General features: G+C 39.6%; 1 protein-coding gene across 2 annotated transcripts in view; it reads left to right on the forward strand.

Annotated features, from left to right (window-relative positions):
• Positions 1 to 239: 239 nt before the first annotated feature.
• gramd1ba (GRAM domain containing 1Ba) overlaps positions 240 to 21,606 on the forward strand; it is a 360,885-nt gene continuing 339,518 nt past the window's right edge. The window contains exon 1 of one of the 2 annotated variants that reach the window (XM_055660784.1): positions 240 to 561. In XM_055660784.1, coding sequence (XP_055516759.1) covers positions 407 to 561 — 155 coding nt within the window. In that variant the 5' untranslated portion in view covers positions 240 to 406. The remainder of the gene's footprint in view (positions 562 to 21,606) is intronic. The other variant, XM_055660783.1, reaches the window with a different exon arrangement.

The raw sequence follows: 21,606 nt of genomic DNA on the forward strand, positions 1-21,606 counted from the left end.
GTTAGGCGAAGCACAAAGGACAGGAGCGCCAGGATCGCGCGGGGACGCGGGTGGAAGCGGCGGCGCGCGCGCGCGGGGGGGGGGGGGGGGGGGGGGGGGGGGGGGAGCGGCGGCGCGCGCGGGGACCGTTGCAGCCGCGGCGGCCGCGCGCCCAACGTTCGGCTTCGGCGGCTCCCGCATGTGCGCGCGCGCGCACGCGGCAGCGGCCAAGCGGCACCAGTCTGTCCATCGCCCGCGACTCTGCGCTCCGGCACCGTGAGGGGAGGGGGGGGGGGGGGGGGGGGGGGGAAGATAACGCAGCATTAAACACGCCGGCTGGGAGGAATTATAATCAATCGCCGTGTCAGCTTTTGTCTTCATTTCCAAAGGGGGTGGTGGGGGAAAGGGGGAAACAAATTAGAATAACATGGCTTTCGCCAACCCGGGTCACATCATCCCTCAGCTGAAGCTGGAGGACGCGGCTGAGGACAGTTTGTTCAAGAACATTTCGCTGAGGTCCCTCCAGCAGGTCCAGCATCTGAGGAACAAAACGCCTTCCCCGGTCGGCTCCAGGCAATTCAGGTAGGAGAGACTAGAGTGGGCTGGAACCCGCTGGGTTCTCCAGGGCTCAGGTGCTCGGTGGTGGAAGTGGAGGGAGATGGAGATGGGGGTCGGTTACTCTGGTGCTGCTGGTGTACTTTAAAAATGGCAAAACGCGGCAGTTCCCAAGCCGTGTTAAGATCACCAGGCGTGAATTGGAATTATTTTGGAATTATGCTAAACTTTTAGTTTGACAAGTTGGTTTGACAGGTCAGCTTTTGCTTTCATCGCGTGCTCCAGAAAGTGTTGGATCTAACACTCCTTGAAATAATAACTGTAAGAATTTCATTTCAGTTACTGCCTTGTAATTATCGATCAAACACACGCATTACACAGCTGTTTTTTTTTCGTATTTGTCATATTTTCCCGACCTCTACGATTGAGCAGTGGTACTTTCCATATGTAGCAATGGCGATATAATTTTAGTGTGGCTATAGTTCTTAGTTGTTTAAACTATATATTATATGTGTTCATTCCTTATGATCTGTTAATAATTGCAATGTGCCTTCGTGAATTGTAGTTTTCATCATTTGAGAAGATTTGTGATTTTACATCTTGGTGCCTAATAACTTTCTTCATATGTTGTTATTCTCCTCACTGGTATTCAATTCATATTCTGGTACACATGTGGCAAATTTGTGCAATTTATTATGTAATAGAACCAACATTGATTGCAGTTCAATGTAAATTAAAATTCCTGACCCTGCAGAATAATCCCACAACAAAGGTGTTGAAACCTTGGGTAGTAAAATAAGCAATAAACCTATCCAACTATGTTGACAGTTTATGTTTGTAAACAAGTTCATTTTATAGGTACCAAATTGTAACTATTTTACTGGTGCACTGATATTTCTTTCAAAACATTTGTTTGTAATTGATCCAAGGATCTATCTATGTTTGAGAAGATGAGTATTTGTTCATATCATGCTCAATATTCTCTGGTTCACCAATACCTCTGAAAATATCCTCCCTTTAATTACTAAAACAAATACAGTACACACAGTATGTTAGTTGACAGTATATTCTCCTGGCTGTCATTTAATTACAAATCACATTTGAATTGATTTGCAGTAATGTTGGCAATATGATCAATTCATCAGTGCAGAAATATACATATGATGAAGTAACTGGTAAAATTTAATTTCAAAGCATACCCCTGTGTGACTAAAAAGCAATATTTTAATCTGGGGGGTTGTTCTTTGCTTATGTCATCCATGACCTGATATTGGAATACTCCTTGGTATTCATTAGTGTCATAATTTTATCAGCATGTTTTTGTAATACTGCTCAATATTGATTGTTATTTATGCCGTTGTTTGAAATTTATGATGTAAGTAACATTTTGTATCTGCTTCTTGTATCTATATATAATACTTCCATTGGTCCAGTTAGTGATGATGAACCCCATTTGAAATGTTTGATTACTACTGTATAATTATTTATTATTTTCTCATAAAGCAGAGCAAGTACCACAGCTATTAACACAGAACATCCTCAAATATTATGTTATAGTAGAGAGAAAATAGATAATTTAGATTTTGATGAGCTGGTGAAACATTTGAAGGATGATTCTTCCAGTGTGAAATTGTACTGTGTTAATGGACTGCCTTATTTTTGCATTCTTATGAGATTATGCCATCAGTATTAATGGTAGCATTTTTGTCTGCACACTTAAACATGTGCCAATATTTGGATGAACTGTAGTTTGTCTTTGGTCTTTGTATTTATTGTTGTCAGACTTTAATATATTTGTTGGTTTCTTGGTCAGTGCGTGAGAGGTTCAACGATCTTCAACAGAATATACTTAAAGAACTGAGAATCCTGTTTTATTTTGGCCTGGGGTGAAATTGATTGGGGCTGGCGATATTTGCTGCACTTGTATTTGCATGACAAACAGCATATTGCCAATACTGTTAATATTGCAATAAATTCAGTCCTGAAACTGAAATTGTAAAAAGAAAATTTAGGAAATGGTATGCACACAGCAAGTATAATTCAAAGAAAAGTTAAGGAATATGTTGTATAGTGTAGTAAGTTGCTCTGGATAATTGGCACGACAAGTACATTTATTCAAATTTTGCATTGGTTTATTTCCTATATTGCACGACCATTTATATTAAAAAGAGTATTTGAAGAATCCATGTGACTATGAAATATTAAAGTACAAACATTTAGCTTTGACTTTACAGTTGGGATAAATTTGGTTTATTTGATTTGTGATCATAGTAATGTAATAAGAAATTAACTTGTGGCAGAAAAGCAACATAATTTTACATTTTTTGATGAATATACAAAAATGCTAGTTTATAACGAACTTTATGGACTGGTACTTTCTCAGGTCGTTATTTATTGATTACATGTTAGTGTGTTTGAGTTGTTATATTTGAAATATGAGTAGTAATTTAAACATGTCTAATGAATATTCTTCAGTAATGTCCTATTTTTTTTAAATACTGGTCTAAATCATTAAATTTCTTTGCAAGGATTATTTGAACTAAAAAAAATTTAAAAAAATTCAGATTAAGGCAAAAATAACCATTGCTCGACACTCTTTTTAAGAAACTTTACTATGCGATTTTAAGAATGTATGGATCACTTATTTATTAACCGTTGTCTAAAGGTCAGCCTGGAATGCCTACTTTCTCTTACATATTGTATAAATATTTTTCTCTGAATCTTCATATTTTCAACTTCTGTTTTAATTTTTTTTGGCATGTTAAGAAAATTGAGGGATAAGATTTAGTACGGAAAAGTGCCTTTGAAGTAAAAGATCAGCCATTAGGTAATTGAAAGTTGAGGGGCGGAATGGGACACATTTGCTTCTATTTCACATGATCTTACTAACAGTGTCATCTCCTTCAATTGAACACTTGGTAAAATATGGCCTAATGGCCACAATCCTTTAATATATATTCAAAGGACTAAGAAGTGGTGTTTGCATTCACAAAAGATAAAATGCTACAATTTGCTGCATAGTTTCATAATGCAAAAACCCTGATAAGCCCAGAGGCAACCCATTCAAATATTAGTCAAGAATGTGTTATTGTGATATGTCCCAAAACGGAGCAATGGAATTCTTTCTTGCAGCAGCACAACAGATATGTAAACATAGTACTGTGCAAACACCAGAGACAAAAGACTGCCTCCCAAGTCTACGTAGTTCGGAGCTTACTTGGAGGTTGTAGAGTTTAAAAGCCAGATCGTTGTCGGGAAGAAACTGCTCCAAAACCTGTACATCAATTTTCAGGCTATTATACCTTCTTCTGAAATTAGAATGTGGCCGGGGTACTGAGCCAGGAGTTGATTTGCATCTGAACCAACCTTTTGAAGTACTTCATCACAATGGACCTGTTTGCTGCTGTTTGGTAGTCATTGAGGCATGTCACCTTGCTCTTCTTGGGCACCAGAATTATGAAGTCTTCTTGAAGCATATGGAGACCTTGAACCATAGTATTAACAAGTTGATGTCTGCGAAGGCTCAAGCCAGTCCGGGAAAGCTGTAAGAACCAACAAAACCAGATGCTTTCCATGGAATCACCCCGAAGAAGAATCTTCTGACATTGGCTTCAGAGAATTAAATAAAAGTGTCATAGATACATAGAAAATAGGTGCAGGAGTGGGCCATTCGGCCCTTCGAGCCTGCACTGCCATTCAATATGATCATGGCTGATCATCCAACTCAGTATCCCGTACCTGCCTTCTCTCCATACCCCCTGATCCCTTTAGCCACAAGGGCCACATCTAACTCCCTCTTAAATATAGCCAATTAACTGGCCTCAACTACCATCTGTGGCAGAGAGTTCCAGAGATTCACCACTCTCTGTGTGAAAAATGTTTTTCTCATCTCGGTCTTAAAGGATTTCCCCCTTATCCTTAAGCTGTGACCCCTTGTCCAGGACTTCCCCAACATCGGGAACAATCTTCCTGCATCTAGCCTGTCCAACCCCTTAAGAATTTTGTACGTTTCTATAAGATCCCCCCTCAATCTCCTAAATTCTAGCGTGTATAAGCCGAGTTTATCCAGTCTTTCTTCATAAGAAAGTCCTGACATCCCAGGAATCAGCCTGGTGAACCTTCCCTGCACTCCCTCTATGGCAATAATATCCTTCCTCAGATTTGGAGACCAAAACTGTACGCAATACTCCAGGTGTGGTCTCACCAAGACCCTGTACAACTGCAGTAGAACCTCCCTGCTTCTATACTCAAATCCTTTTGCTATGAAAGCTAACATACCATTCGCTTTCTTCACTGCCTGCTGCACCTGCATGCCTACTTTCACTGACTGGTTTACCATGACACCCAGGTCTCGTTGCATCTCCCCTTTTCCTAATCGGCCACCATTTCGATAATAGTCTGCTTTCCTGTTTTTGCCACCAAAGTGGATAACCTCACATTTATCCACATTATATTGCATCTGCCAAACATTTGCCCACTGTGTCATCAAGGAATCTAGGAGGTTGTGAAGATGCATTACTTTTTTTCAAAGTGAGCATAGAAAGCATTGAGCTCATCCGCGTGTGATGCATCATTGTCACTTGAGGTACTCGGTTTCACCTTATGGTAGTGTGCAAGCCACGCTACAGTTGCCGAGCTTCCAATTTAGACCAAAAGTGTATCTTTGCATTCTTTATGACCTTCTGGAGACAAACCTGGACTTCTTGTAAGACACTGGATCTTCTGACATTGGCCTCTGAGACTGAGATCACAATATTGTTGGGTACGTTGGGGAATTTTTTATCCTCCCTTTTTGAAGCGAACATAGAAAAAAATCAAGATTGTACTGGAATGATGAGACATTGTCACTTGTGGTACTCAATTTCAGATATGCTTGGTGCTGTGCTATCATATGCTTCAGTACTCATTGAACAAAGGTTGTTCCCCTAGCTTGATGTTATTATTAAAGGGATTCACTGTGCCATGAAGTTACAGATTATCAAATGGTGCATTTCTGATGGTCCACAGCAGTTCATGATGTCCAGGTTTGAGATGCCAGATCTGTTCTGATTGTTTCCTATTTTTCACATTCCTATTGCCATATAACTTGATGGAGGATGCCCTTGGTATGACCTAACTTTTTGTCCGAAAACATTGCACTGTATGCACGATTGTCTAGCAACTAAGAAATGTACTTCCCATTGTAATTTTTAACCCAGACAGTGAAGTAGTGGATGCCTATGAATTACCATTTTTAAAGTGGTTTTCTACAAAATTGAAAAGTTTTTTGATTGCTGTAACCAGCTGAAAAGGAGATTGTCTTGTGCACAAGAGCTCCAATGCCCACATGATGGAGGTCCACTCACCTCATTGAAGGCACATATGCTTATTGATGTCAACCTTGAACTTCAAACTTGATTATTGATTTTCCACCATGTGGCATTGATGACTTGTTAGCAACCAATGTCCTATACAACTGCAACATGACCTCCCAACTTCTATACTCAATACTCTGACTGATGAAGACCAAAGTGCCAAAAGCCTTTTTGACCACCTTATCGACCTGTGACTCGACCGTCATGGAACCATGCATTTGTGCTCCTAGATCCCTCTGCTCTACAACACTACCTCAGAGGCCGACCATTTACTGTGTAAGCACATGGTTTTGACTGCTTGTATTGCACATTTTCCTGAATGTGGTCAGCCAGACAGCAATAAGGTTTAGTATTTCAAATGTGTTGGGGTTTGCAAATGCACTCACTACAGCAGATTTCAACTGTGCAATAAAACAATATCTTATTTTTAGTTCTTTATGAAATTCAAGAAGCTTGTCATATTAAGATTGCCTTAGAATTTGCTTTGGTGAATGGTTATTTTTGTTGCTACTCTTAGTTTGCTGATATGTCTTCAATTTTGAATTGGAGTATCTTAGCGTTATAAACTGTAAAAAATCTACAGAAATTGCAACACCTGATATATGTGGCTCATAATTTTCATACTGCTCAATAGCATGGATCTAAATAAGCTTCTGTCAAAATAGACATTAATTCTGTCTCCCTGGCACATAGCCCAGACATTTGCAGGATGCACAGAGTTTATTCACAGCACTAAAGTGGGACGCCTTGCATTTCACTGTAGTGAATTCTGTATGAATTAACGGCACGTTATTCATGAATTCTCCTTATTCACGAATTCTCCCGCGTTTTCAAACTCACAGAATGTTCGTAATGAGTCCGTAGGAGTCCGTGGATATATCGTAGCGGCTCGTTATGCCAGCCATAGGTACTTGGGGCTATTATTTTTACTCATGGACATTTTTCATCATGCTGAAAAAACGTCCCGGGTTACCTGATGCCCCGAGTACCTACAGCTGGCATAACGAGCCGCTACGATATATCCACGGACTCTGACGGCCATATTACGAACATTCTGCGAGTTTGAAAACTACAGGAAATTCATGAATAACTCGGGAAAGTGGGAAAGGCCCTTTACTTGGATGTGAAGTATATTCAAAGATTGGGCTAAGTCTGGAATTATATTAGTGCTCAGGTTATGGGTCCACAAGGACAGTGCTGACATGGGTTGAAAACCTCAGACCCTCCTTACTTATTCATTATATTTAGGAAAATGGTCAAGTGACATGGATAGGTTGGGTGAGTGGGCAGATGTAGTACAATGTGGATAAATGTAAAGTTATCCATTTTGGTGACAAGAACAAGAAGGCAGATTACCTGAATGGTGGCAGATTATGAAAAGGGGAGGTGCAACAAAACCTGGGTGTCCTGGTACATCAGTCCCTGAAAGTAAGCATGCAGGTAGAGCAGGCAGTGTAGAAAGCAAATGGCATGTTGGCCATTGCAAGAGGATTTGAGTATAGAAGCAAGGAGGTCCTACTGCAGTTGTATAGGGCCCTGGTGAGACTGCACCTGGATTATTGTGTGCAGTTTTGGTCTCCTAGTTTGAGGAAGGACATTCTTACTATTGAGGGAGTTTAGCGTAGGTTCACCAGGTTAATTTCTGGGATGGCAGGACTGACATATGATGAAAGAATGGATCGATTGTGCTTATTCACTGGAATTTAGAAGAATGAGGGGGGGGGGTCTTATTGAAACATACAATCCTTAAGGGAATGGACAGGCTAGATGCAGGGAAAATGTTCTCCATGTTTGCAAATTACACAAAGCTGGGTGGAAGTGTGAGCTGCGAGGAGGATGCTATGATGCTGCAGGCTGACTTGGATAGGTTAGGTGAGTGGGCAGATGCATGGCAGATGCAGTATAATGTGGAAAAATGTGATGCTATCCACTTTGGTGGCAAGAACAGGAAGGCAGGTTATTATCTGAACGGTCAGATTAGGAACAGGGGAGGTGCAATGAGACCTGGGTGTGCTTGTAAATGGTCACTGAAGGTAAGCATGCAGGTTCAGCAGGCAGTGATGAAATTTAATGGTATGTTGGCCTTCATTGTGAGAGGATTTGAGTTTAGGAGCAAGGAGGTCCTACTACAATTGTGCAGGGCCTTGGTAAGACCACACCTGGAATATTGTGTGCAGTTTTGGTCTCCTAGTTTGAGAAAGGACATTATTGCTATTGGCAGGACTGACATATGATAAAAGAATCGGTCGACTGGGCTTGGATTCACTGAAATTTAGAAGGATGAGAGAGGATCTTGCAGAAACATTCTTAAAGGATTGGGCAGGCTAGATGTAGGATAAATGTTCCCGATGTTGGGAAGTCCAGAACTAGGGGTCACAGTTCAAGAATAAGGGGTAGGTCATTTAGGAATCTGTGGAATTCTCTGCCACAGAAGGCAGTGGAGGCCAATTCACTGGATATTTTCAAGAGAGAGTTAGACTTAGCTCTTACGGCTGAAGAAATCAAGAGATATGGGGAGAAAGCAGGAATGGGGTACCGATTCTGGGTGATCAGCCATGATCATATTGAATGGCGGTGCTGGCTCGTAGGGCCGAATGGCCTACTCGTGCATCACTTTTCTTGCTTTTATGTTTAAAGTGTGGGTTTAGTTTTAGTTTAGTTTAGAGATACAGCGTGGATAGGAGAAGATACCAATTTAAATAAAGATCAAAATGTTTTTTTAAATTATGGGTTAATAATTGGAAAGAAATTGATACTTAAATTTTGGAAAAATACAACCACACCAACTGTTAAAATGTGGATTAGGAATATGATGGACATAGCACGCCTTGAAGAAATGAGACTCCGACTAATAGATAAATATGACCAATTCTTAAGGAGTTGGTCTCCTTTCATCGACTTTTTGGAATCATGTGATGCAGCGGTACCGTAAGGATTGCTGATTTCAGTTCATGACGCGGATAGATCTACATCTCCGAATACAGATTTGAAAAATTATCTTTTAAGGGGCCTTCTCTTCTATTTCTACTTTCCACTTTCTCTCTTCCTTTTTTTTATTTTTTATATACACACTTCACGTTTTTCTACTCTCTATCATCTATTTTTCCACTTTTTCCCCTTTCTATTGTTTTCTTTTTCTTGTCCTGCTTACTTCCTTCTTATAACATAAAACCAGAGGTTGTACATAGAATGGATTACGGTATTACATAGTTGGCACCTAAAATTAGGTGCCACTGTACTGTTTTGTGCTGTATTAACTTCTAATAAAATAAACAAAAAAAAAACAAAAAAAAAAGAGATACAGCGTGGAAACAGGCCCTTCAGCTCACTGAGACTGTATCGATCAGCGATCCCCGCACATTAAAACTATTCTACACACACCAGGGATAATTTACATTTATACGAAGCCTATTAACCTACAAGCCTCTACGTCTTTGGAGTGTGGGAAGAAACCGAACATCTTGGAGAAAACCCACGGGGAGAACGGGTGAAGGATGATTTTTTTTTTTATTGTTCCCCAAACTAGTGAGCTATCATTCTTGGCTATAAATGGTCGAGGAAAATATTTCAGGATGCTGAAAGATTTTCTGCAAGTAAAAATTGGTCGGCATGGTTCTTTTGAACTCGTAGTGCAGTGGCGTGGGATCGCTATGTATTTATAGGCAGTCGCGGTAGCCGTAGGCAATCTCCTTCGCTGACTGGGCATTTTAATTGGCTCATTGGAGTTTTCAGAACCAAGGAAAACCAACTAGTAATGCTAAATGTCCGCGAGTGCTCTCGAGCATGAAGGTCGAAGACAGTTGATGAAAAGTCGCGTTAGTGGGACAGGTCCTTTAGGAGGAGAGAATGACAATAGTATTAATGTACAAATCATGGTAAAGTGTGACGTGGAGTGCTTGCTGCATTGTATCATTCGTTTGTGGTTATTTCTTCAGCAAATCTGACTAGCTGATTAGAATTGTGCATAAATGACTCAGAATTTGTTGGTAAATGCTTGATTTTCCAAATGGTACCATTGGCATTTACTCTGTTTAAATGCCATTATGTCCTGGATTTCTGTTCACGTGTCATTAAATATATAATTATCAGATTTTACTGGTCGGATACAGTGCCCACCTGTGCCATGTGTGAGGAATTCCCAAAAACTGACGTTAGTGTATTGGCCCTCGGAGTCTGTGCAAGATCTGTTGCCCCGGGTTTAGTGATACATTTGTTGCAGTGGAGAAAGTTACTTTCCACATTATTTGCATTTTTGTTTAAGTTTTCAGTTATTTGTGTACAGAGCTCATTTTAATATTTTACTTTTAAGTTCTAGGTTTGAAGATGATCAAAGCTTTTGTGGGTGTTTCAAATTTGTGTTCTTGAAAAATCTGCAGCATTATGATGTTGGATTTCAGGATAATTTGGACTGCAAAACAGCCCTTTCGCCATGTTCTTGAGTGGATGTGGCTCTTATGTCTTCAAGTAGGAGGATATTGGGTTTAAATCTTACTCCAGAGTTGAGCATAACACATCAGGTCAACATTTGAATGATGGCTGCTACTAAGTTCCTGATTGTGCTCTGCAATTAAACATGGTGCAAAATCTCAGCATGGTGCAAAGAAGCATGCTGCGATTTTCCCATCATGTAAACTAGAACAGCTACTGTGGAATCTTCTTCCAGATTAGATTTCTGTACCCATTGATTTGAATAGGCATATTATAGCTAAGAGCATAAAAGGTTAGAGCAGGTTGTTGCAATTTTAATTTTTTTTTGTTATTGCCTCCATTATTTTTTCGATAATTTAAATGACATGACATTTAATGACTTTTCATGTTTTTGAATGTTAAGGACCTTAAAGGGCCTGTCCCACTTGGCGATTTTTTTCGGCAACTGCCGGCGTCATATCAGTGTCGCCAAAAGATTTTGAACATTTCAAAATCCAGCGGCGACAAAAAAAATGTTGCGACACTTGAAAAAACACAGCATGTCATACATCATCATGCCGCGTCACCGCAGCATTACGACACAAATTTTTCGGTGACCTGATACGTCAGTCAATGATGCCAGCAGTCGCTGAAAAAATCGGCAAGTGTACAGGCCCTTAAGACTCTTTAAAGGGAACACTGTTTTGACAGAAGGCAAGAGGTTGGCAGCATGACTTTGCTATAGGTGCTCCCCAGGTTAGGACAGCCTGATTAATGTACATCACATACATAACAACAAGTGTTGGGAGACTGAGAGGATGAATTTGTTGGCTGCTGGGGGTCTGCAGGCATTTTCTGCCATATGGGAACACTGCTTGCAGCAATATCCAACTGACTTGAGTTAAAAGTCCTGGTATAACTACACATTGTCCTTAGTTAGCCTATATTTTTACATATAATGGCAGGGTGGTCAGATTTCTGACTTACAAACTGTTCCGGTTACGAACAGTTCTCGGGCAAGGAACACTGTCATAACCTGTGGAGGACCTGCACCTGTTTCTGGAGGAGATTTACTGGCAGAGTTTATTCTGTTTGCCCAGGTCACTTGAAGATGATAGTTGAAGTCAGTGCTACACAGGGCAAAGCATTGCTTGGCTTTGAGATGTCCGGCTACGTGGTTGGACAATAGATTTGGACTTGTTATATTTGGGGCTGCAGTGAACTTAAGTGGTATGGACAGTGAATCTTTGGCAATACAGTGGCTTGCAAAAGTATTCATACCCCTTGAACTTTTCCACATTTTGTCACGTTACAACCACAAACGTAAATGGATTTTATGTGATAGACCAACACAAAATGGTGCATAATTGTAAAGTGGAAGGAAAATGATACATGGTTTTCAAATTTTTTTACAAATAAAAAACTGAAAAGTGTGGCGTGCAAAAGTATTCAGCCCTCCTCAGTCAATACTTTGTAGAACCACCTTTCGCTGCAATTACAGCTGCAATGCTTTTGGCGTATGTCTCTACCAGCGTTGCACATCTAGAGACTGAAATATTTGCCCATTCTTCTTTGCAAAATAGCTCAAACTCAGTCAGATTGGATGGAGAGCGTCTGTGAACAGCAATTTTCAAGTCTTGCCAGAGATTCTCAATTGGATTTAGGTCTGGACTTTGACTGGGCCATTCTAACACATGAATATGCTTTGATCTAAACCATTCCATTGTAGCTCTGGCTGTATGTTTAGGGTCGTTGTCCTGCTGGAAGGTGAAACTCCGCCCCAGTCTCAAGTCTTTTGCAGACTCTAACAGGTTTTCTTCCGATTGCCCTGTATTTGGCTCCATCCATCTTCCCATCAACTCTGACCAGCTTCCCTGTCCCTGCTGAAGAAAAGCATCCCCACAGCATGATGCTGCCACCACCATGTTTCACAGTGGGGATGGTGTGTTCAGTGTGATGTGCAGTGTTAGTTTTCCGCCACACATAGCGTTTTGCATTTAGGCCAAAAACTTGAATTTTGGTCTCATCTGACCAGAGCACCTTCCTCCACATGTTTGCTGTGTCCCCCACATGGCTTGTGGCAAACTGCAAACGGGACTTCTTATGGCTTTTTTTCAACAATGGCTTTCTTCTTGCCACTCTTCCATAAAGGCCCGATTTGTGGAGTGCACGACTAATAGTTGTCCTGTGGACAGATTCTCCCACCTAAGCTGTGGATCTCTGCAGCTCCTCCAGAGTTACCATGGGCCTCTTGGCTGCTTCTCTGATCAATGCTCTACTTGCCCGGCCTGTCAGTTTAGGTGGACGGCCATGTCTTGGTAGGTTTGCAGTTGTGCCATACTCTTTCCATTTTCGGATGATGGATTGAACAGTGCTCCGTGAGATGGTCAAAGCTTGGGTTATTTTTTTATAACCTAACCCTGCTTTAAACTTCTCCACAACTTTATCCCTGACCTGTCCGGTGTGTTCCTTGGGCTTCATGATGCTGTTGGTTCACTAATGTTCTCTAACAAACCTCTGAGGCCTTCACAGAGCAGCTGTATTTATACTGAGATTAGATTACACACAAATGGACTCTATTTACTAATTAGGTAACTTCTGAAGGCAATTGGTTGCACTGGATTTTATTTAGGGGTATCGGAGTAAAAGAGGCTGAATACTTTTGCACGCCACACTTTTCAGTTTTTTTTTGTAAAAAAAAATTGAAAACCATGTATCATTTTCCTTCCACTTCACAATTATGCGCCACTGCGTTGGTCTATCACATAAAATCCCAATAAAATACATTTACGTTTGTGGTTGTAACGTGACAAAATGTGGAAAAGTTCAAGGGGTACGAATACTTTTGCCACTGTATCTGGTCCTCAAATTGAAGCCATTCTGTTCTCTAAGGTGGATCTGAAAGATACAATAATATTTTTGATAAATAGCAGAAGGGAATTTTCTGTGTTATTCTGACTAATCTGAGCCAGCATCACTAAAATACCTGCCGCTTGTGAAGAGGGCAAATTGGCAACTATACCTCATTGGCTGTAAATGTGGTGAATATTGTAAAAGGTGCTATATGAATAGAACTGTAATACATTTTGCGAGGAACTGGATTAAAAAATTACAATATGATGGTTACGTATAAATCGCACATCTGACAACTGTTAAATAGCATATTTACTTTGAAGAAGGTCTGAAGAAGGGTTTCGGCCTGAAACGTTGCCTATTTCCTTCGCTCCATAGATGCTGCCTCACCCGCTGAGTTTCTCCAGCATTTTTGTCTACCTGTTAAATAGCTAATGACTTCAGCAAGCTTCTTTAATGCGCAGTGTTTAATTCTAGCATTGTCATATATGTAATATAGGTTGATTAATAACTAGCAATATCCTGTCAGTGCCTTAACAATAGTGAATTATGGTTCATGTTGTTAAAATAATCATAGTGCTTTATTTGAATTGTTTTTATTTATATTTGCATTATATTTATTTTGATCGTTACAAATTGGGAGAATAAGTTCTTTGATGCAGTGACCTGTTCTATTGTGATTATAATATGACACTGGAAATTAGCTTGAGTTCAATTGACATTATGCTATTTACCATTTTTGTTACAGAAAAATATTGCCTTCATATGGTAACACCAATTTTCAGTTCACACCAAAGAGTGAGATAAAATGTAAATTTCCAAATAATTGCAATTTAGCTATTTTTAAATAATGAAAGTCTTTTTGGAGATGGCAAGCTGAATTAATACACATAAGTTTCCTTCGTTGCTGAAGCAAAAATAGTTTATAACTGCACCCCCCCCCCCCCGTCCTTATTCACTTTTCTAAAAGTCAAGGATTTTCTACACACTTTTCTTTGCCCTATATTTCTGTTACTTTTGGGAACTTGCCTGAAGTAAGGCGCATAAATAAAATTGTTGTCATTTTTGTAGTTGTTCGGATTAGCATCGAAGTTAGATATAAAAGTTGCAAAATTAAAAACATATACTGTAAATATTTATATCTTGGGACACTCTTGGGTATAGTAGTATTAGTGGCTAAGTCCCTTGACCAATAGGCAGTGTTCTGAACCATAGGTTCCAGAGACACATATTCAAATCCCATGAAAACAACTAGTGAATTTTATTTAAACTAATAAAATAAATCTGGAATGAATGAAAATCTAGTCTTGGGAATGGTAAACGTGGAGTCACTGGATTATGTGAAATAAATCTGCTTGATTTGTGATCTTCAGGGTAGTAAATCTACTATCCTTGCATAACTTAATTTATTTCATTATTGTTTAGTGTATATGTATTTTTTGTTTTAATATTCCTGCAAAACTGCAAATATGTCATTGTTCTGATCCTGGTGCATAGACAATTAGACATTCTTGACTCGTGGTCTATTTGTGAATTCAAAACGGTCAGCATTTGACTCTTAACTGCCTTCTCAGTTCAGTGGCAATCAGTGATAAATACTGGGATTATTGGTGATGTCCCCATCTAGTGTACATACAAATAAAAATTAAAATAAAATCTATAATGTTTTAGGTTCATTAGATTACATCTCAGGAGCAGACTCTGTAGTAACTAATTTGCATATAGCAAGTTTCCACAAATGAAAAATGAATAATTAATCAGATAATTTGTTCCTCGGCTTGCTTTACTGAAGGAAGGCCATTGGCAAGGACACTGGGAGAACTCTGTGTTCTTTTGAGTTGTAATAGACAGAAAAGATGTTGCATAGTTAGTGCTTTTCTAAACCTCCGAACATTCCAAAGTCCTTCACAACCAACAAAATATTTTTTGAAATGCAGTCATTGTAACTCTGAAATGCAGCAGTCGGCTTGCAGGGAACAAAATCCTACAAACAGTAATGGATTTGTTGTTTGACCAATTATTTAACCAGTCAGAAATAAATATGAAAATTCACACACTAACAACATTTATAAAATCATCATTTCAGCTCTTCCAAGAACTTTGCACACTATGCCTGAATGGAGATAAATAGTTAACTCTCTTTTTCAGTGTGTGTTCACTATTTTATAATAGCTGGAAGCTAGTGAGTTCAAATTCCATTCTCGGACCTTGGACACAAAAATCTAGTGTTACTATGTTAGGGAAGAGCTGCACAAATAGATGAGATGCTGAAGTGAGGTGTCATTTGGTGTTTCGGGTGGATGTAAAGCAGGAGCGGCAACCTTGTTCTGCATAGGGGCCAGGATGCATGACTGAGTGGATGGCGGGCCACATCTATCAAGTGTACACATAGTTAAGATGGCAGCTCGAAGGACCGAATGGCCTACTCCTGCACCTATTTTCTATGTTTCTATGTATAAAAGTGTTGCTTAAGATGTATTTAATTCACATTTTACGTTGCGAAATGGTGATTTTTCCACCCTGAAGAACCAACAGTGTATTTGCTGCAGATATGGGGGTATAGATTCACCGCATCTGAACGTTATAAATGGTCCCGTTCCAGTAAAACCCACTCGCAAGCTGATTTAAATGGCCGTTAATTTACAGGTATTAAACATTAAATTCCTTCCATTTGGCCTATAAACCCATGACAATGAGATTTAAAAATTATGTTATATTCTGAATTTTTGTGTGAATGTTATTTGGACACTTAGGCTATTTAAAAATGTTAATCTATTCTTAAGAAATGGATAGATGTTTAGTTCTAGTAATTGAATTTTGTAATTAGCTACAATTAGGTAACTAACTAATTATATGCTTTAATTTCAAGTCATCTAAGTAAGATTGTTTCATATTTGTTTCAGAATGCTTCAATCTACAATAACTGAAAATTTCTTTCAGTTCTCTTAAATTTTAAGAAAGCTATCGGCCTTTAAATGTTCTCGATCACAGCTTTTGTGTTAAGTCGATGAAAAAGCAATGGGGAACAAGATGCCAATTTCCGAGTATGAAAATGGCCATAACATTTTTAATACTGAAGATATGAAAGTGAATTGGGTGTCAAATTAAACTTATTGTTATGCTTTATCTGATGGGATAAATTAAAGACTTGATTTTTAAAATCTCAAAATGTTGTAACATTGCTACTTTCTATGCTCACTTTGAAAGGGAGAACGGTGATGTACCTCCATATGCCCACAGATCCCTTAAGGACATGGTTCTCGGTTTCTGATGCCGACGCCTGACGATCCTTCTTGAGGTGTATCCTGGAAAATGTCTGGCCCAGGGTGTACCTTGCTGTGTTCTTACTGCCTGCACAAACCTCACTTGAATTTCAATGGACGTCATCAACCTCTCAGTGCCATGGTCTGAGGTCCCCACTAGCTTATCCATAAGATATCCATAATTCTAGTACTTTAAAAGAGCTAGGTTACATGCCTCAATGACTACAATCCGGCAACACTTGTGCCCATTGTGATGAAGTGTTTTGAAAAGTTGGTTATAACACAAATCTACTCCTGCCATTTCTACCCATTTCAATATGTTTATCATTATAACAGATGGATGGAGGGTGATTTTGTTGTCTTCCACTCTGTGTGGACCACTTGGACAGCAGGAATGTTGGGCTGTTGTTTAACACCATCACCCCTTCCAAACATGTTGTCAAATTCAGAGAATTGTACCTCTGCTCCTCCCTATGTAATTGCATCTTCAACTTACACGCGGTTTGACCTCAATCAGTTTGAATTCGCAACAGCATCTCTTCCTCACTAACCAGGAGCACCTCAAGGCTATATGCTCAGTTCCCTGCTCTCCAATCTCTATATCTATGACCAGTTGTGTCTAGGTAAAATGGTGCTCGTATGCATATTGTTCCTTGCTTTTGGTGTCGAATGTAGATTGTCGTCCTATATTCAAGATGGCGGACAGCGGGGGTGATGCGCCGTTGTGTATGGCCGCTCCTCCTGCTGTCCGTCCTTTCACCCTTATTTATTTTTATTTTTAGTCCTGTTCATATCAGGTGTTTATTGGAGGTCTTATTTTATGTGGTGGGTGGGGGAGGGGAAGGGGGAAATTATTTTTAACCCCAGTCCTACCTGGTCGGAGATGCGGTTTTTCTCCGAACCGCATCTTCGTCCTCTCTGTGCGGCCTAGTCGAACTGGAGCAGCGCTGAGCGGCGTTTCCTGCGGGGACTGCAGCTTCGACGGCGGTGTAGATGCTGGGACATCTACAAGGAATGGGCGATGTGCTTACCGGGTCGCCTTGCGGTTATCGAACTTCCGGGGCACTGGATGACCGTTGACGGCACCGCGGATCCTGGGATCCGAGATCGCCAGTGTCGGGAATTCGGCCGGCGCGGCCTGTGAACTTTGGTCAAGTGTTGCAGTCTTCGGGGGGGAAGCGGCCGCTTCAGTCCTGGCCGCTGATGGATGTTCACCGACGCCGATGATCCAGCTTCACGGCAAGAGGGCCTGAAGACACCGGGCTGGCTGAGGAGGCCAGATATAGGCCCCGACCTCGGGTGGACTATGAGGGGGAGAACTGGATATTTTTGGTGCCTTCCCTCACAGTGAATTCTGCTGTGGGGGGACGTTTCATGTTGATTTCTATAGTGTACTGTTTCTGTGTCTTTTTTCTTTTTCTCTTTTTTCTCTTTTTTTGATTTGTATGGATTTATTGCATTGATCTGTTCAATTAATTTAATCAATCTCTGTAAAGCACTTTGGTTCAAATACTGGTTTTGTTGAAAAGTGCTATATAAATAAATATTATTATTATTATTATTATATGCTGTTTGAACTGTGAGGGTCTAATTAATATATTTTATATTTAATTAGTAAAGATTTTGTAATATTAAAAAATCTAAACGTTTAAAAATCTAGTTAACTTTTTAGAGGTGCCTATATGCCATACAGATGCATACCATCACAAAAAAAAGCATTGCTCATGGCTTTGTAGACCTTCGCTGCTCCAATGCTATCTTTAAATTTACCAAAGGTGTCACATTATTGGAAGAATAGTTGGGAGTCAAGAATAATTTGGAAGACAATTCGGAGTCATCAACATAACGATGGTGGAGAGAGTCAATATTTAAGTTCCAGGGCACACACATCTCTGATAATCTGTTCTGGGCCCTGTACATTAATGCAATTACATAGAAAACTGTCCAATGGCCGATGTGCTCATTATTACCCAATATTCTTATCGAACTTCTAAGTATGTATAGGATGTACTGATTGGTTTCTCTGCCCACTCATCTCTTCCCCTATCGAACCACTACCTCTGCAACCCGTGGAATTGTCACATCTTTCCCTACACCATCTTCCTCTTCTCCATCCAGGGACTGAACAGACCTCCAGGTAAGATAGATGTAGCCCCCTTGGTGAGTATTTGGTTTGCCAAGCACCTGTGCTTTTTCCACCGTGGCCACCTTCAGTTCCCAGTTTCAAGGTATTTTAACACCTTTTCTCATTCCAACAATGTTGTCTGACCTTGGCCACCACAGCCAGGCTAAGTTCAAAAGATGACTAGTGGTACAGCACCTCATATTTTGTCTGGGCAATCCACAACCTGATGGAATGACCATTCAATTCTTCAATTTCAGGTTATCTACTTCCCCTGTGTCCCTTTCGCTCTCCATCCGATTCACCCAGATTCTCTCACACAATCTTTCTCCCCAGTCCTCTAACAGCCAGTTTATTTCCTCTATTCCATTTATTCCACCTGCTCATTACCCATACATCAATCACACTGGGCTCATAGTTCCTTCCCACTGTTGCTATTGGCTCACCATCCCTCCCTTATTTCGTTCCACTAACTTTTTTACCAGATTTCATAATTTTTGTCACCTCATCGTTTCTGAAATTGGGAATTTCAGAAATGAAGTTCAACATGCAAGCAGATAACGTGCAATTAGTATAGTGACTGAGAACACATTTTATATGCTGTTATTTCTTGCCCAGTGCAGCAAAAAACATTTGGGAATATTTAGCAATAGAAAGGGAAGTAAGCGGCATATGAGTGAATTGCTTTTTCTTTGCAACTAAAAATTATCACTGAAGATGAAGGTGTAGATGGTGGGTATGTAATCCAAGTCATTTCATGAAGAAGAAAAGCCAGGAATTATGTTTGGATTCTCAGCTAATCATTGGATAATTAAGTGAATTAGCAGGATTGCAAAGAACAGGATTTGCTAATGCTCCTATATTGTTCAGCTAAACCTGCTGACAGCTTAATGAAAGTTTCCCTCAAAGATGTAATATTGCTTATCTTTCTCTCTCTCCACAGCTGCTACATGACCTGCATTACTGGCATTTTCTTTTTCTGTTATAACCTCTTTCTATAATTATATAGGAGAAAAGATTAGGGGGCATACAGGTTAAGAATTATGGTTAAAATGAGAGCAAGAGAGAATATTTTAATATTGAAATTAATAAAAGTAAATGAGTAGATGCAGGTTAGTAGCAATGGAATGGCCCTGATGATTGGGTGAAAAACGAGGTAGTTGCAAGTTTGACACTGCAGTTATAAGAGATTTAAATATTTTTCTGGGAGTAGATAATGAAGAAATAGCGGCTGTATGAAGAATGAAGCAAGGAAATTATTTGAAATTGTCTCATTTGTAATAGTTAGAATACGGGAGTAAAGACCCTGTGATATAGTGGGAACAAAGAGCTGGCTATGATTATGGATATGGAGGAGATTGTATTCCAGGAAAAGATGGGAGGGTAGTGAATTCCGAGCAGGAAGATGGCTTGACGGTGCAGAAAGGTCTTTTAGATTTTTTGAAGCGGGTTTTTTGCAGAGGGAAGCTCTACAAATTACATCCCTTGAACAAATATCTTGCAGAAAGACAATTAGAGTAGTATGTTTACACTGATGTAGAAATCTTTCAGTGCACAAATCAGTATCATAAACACAGATGAGCTTAAAATAGTAAGACTGCAGTGAATATATGGTGATGCAGATGAGACTAGTTATGAGATGGGATGAAAGGTGAAGGATAGGAAAAGATGTAACTTGCTGTCGAGCTTTAAATTTGTTAGTGTGGTTTGTGAGAACGCAAAGCATTAGAAGGAAGCAAGGGGATTAGAATAACTAATAGACCTTGATGAAAGAAATTTCACAAAGAGGGGAAGTAAAAAAGGTGTGGTGGGATCATATAAATTAACATCACACAGAGGAGGTCATTCAATTCATTATGTCCACTCTGGATCAATAAAACGATTTATTTAGGCTAATCCTACTTTCTACATTTCCATCCGTAGCCCTGAAGGTTTTGGATGTTAAATACTAATTCTGGTGTTTTAAAAATGTATTGAGGATTTCTGCCTGCACTATCGTCATGGGCAAATAAATTCATGACCTTAGCCGCTCCCTTAAATACTCTTACCAATTATCCTAAACCTTTAGCTCTCTAGTTTATTAACTTCTCCATTGAAATAAAGTAGGTTTGAGCTGTGTTGATCTTTAATAATTTTATGCAAGTGCGCTGTCTCGGAAAGGTTGTTCAGCAGTGATCATGGATTGATAACATCATGGAGCTTGATTCAACATTATTCAACAAGGGATACGAATGATTGTAACCGTAAGAATGGTGCATGAAAAAATGAAGATCTTGTCAAATTTGATTCTGTGCCAACTGTCTAGGTGAACACAGCGCTGTAGTATAGGCTATGGAAGAGTCAGGTTTCATTGACAGCTTCTCAATTTCTACATTTAATTTGCATAGCAGTTGCTGGCTGTTTCACATAATAGTGCTATGATACTGTCAAGTTGAACGTATGGAAAGAATCTTAATTTTGGATTTGCGTATGTTAAATATATTTTGTATGAAGAGGTTATCTTTAAGAACTGGTTGTTATCATGTGGTATGTTTCCAGTTCATTGTTGTAGCTTGGTTGAGAGTAACTGCCTTCAATAAAGGATATTTTGTTTATGGCTTTACCTTCTTTATTTGCTTATTAATGCACAGGAAGCTACAGACACTGCAGCTTCCTATTTCCTGGATACATACAGGTGCAAAACAGATAAGATGAACTTTCTGACGTAATACAAAAGGATAGTATGGAAGCTTCTCAATAATGTGTAACTCGTCTCAAGAGAATATCATGTTCCTGCTGACTATTGGATATCCTTGTATATATATCCATCCTCATTTGATAACATTCATTTTAACGATACCCACTTAAATAGTGACAATATATTGATGTGATTGTTTGATATTCTAGTTTCGTGTTTAAATCTACTGGTATGGTACTGACCCATAAGGATGGGAAAGTATCAAACATTATCAAGGTGGTGAGCTAGGTGATCATTGTCTGATAATCAAAGGGTGGCTGAATGGTCCATATCAGTTCAACCAGTCAACATTTCATATTTTTGGAAGTATACAGTTCAACGTGTTCAGATGTTAGA

Source organism: Leucoraja erinacea, chromosome 32 (genome assembly GCF_028641065.1).
Source record: "Leucoraja erinacea ecotype New England chromosome 32, Leri_hhj_1, whole genome shotgun sequence".
Taxonomy (NCBI): Eukaryota; Metazoa; Chordata; class Chondrichthyes; order Rajiformes; family Rajidae; genus Leucoraja; species Leucoraja erinaceus.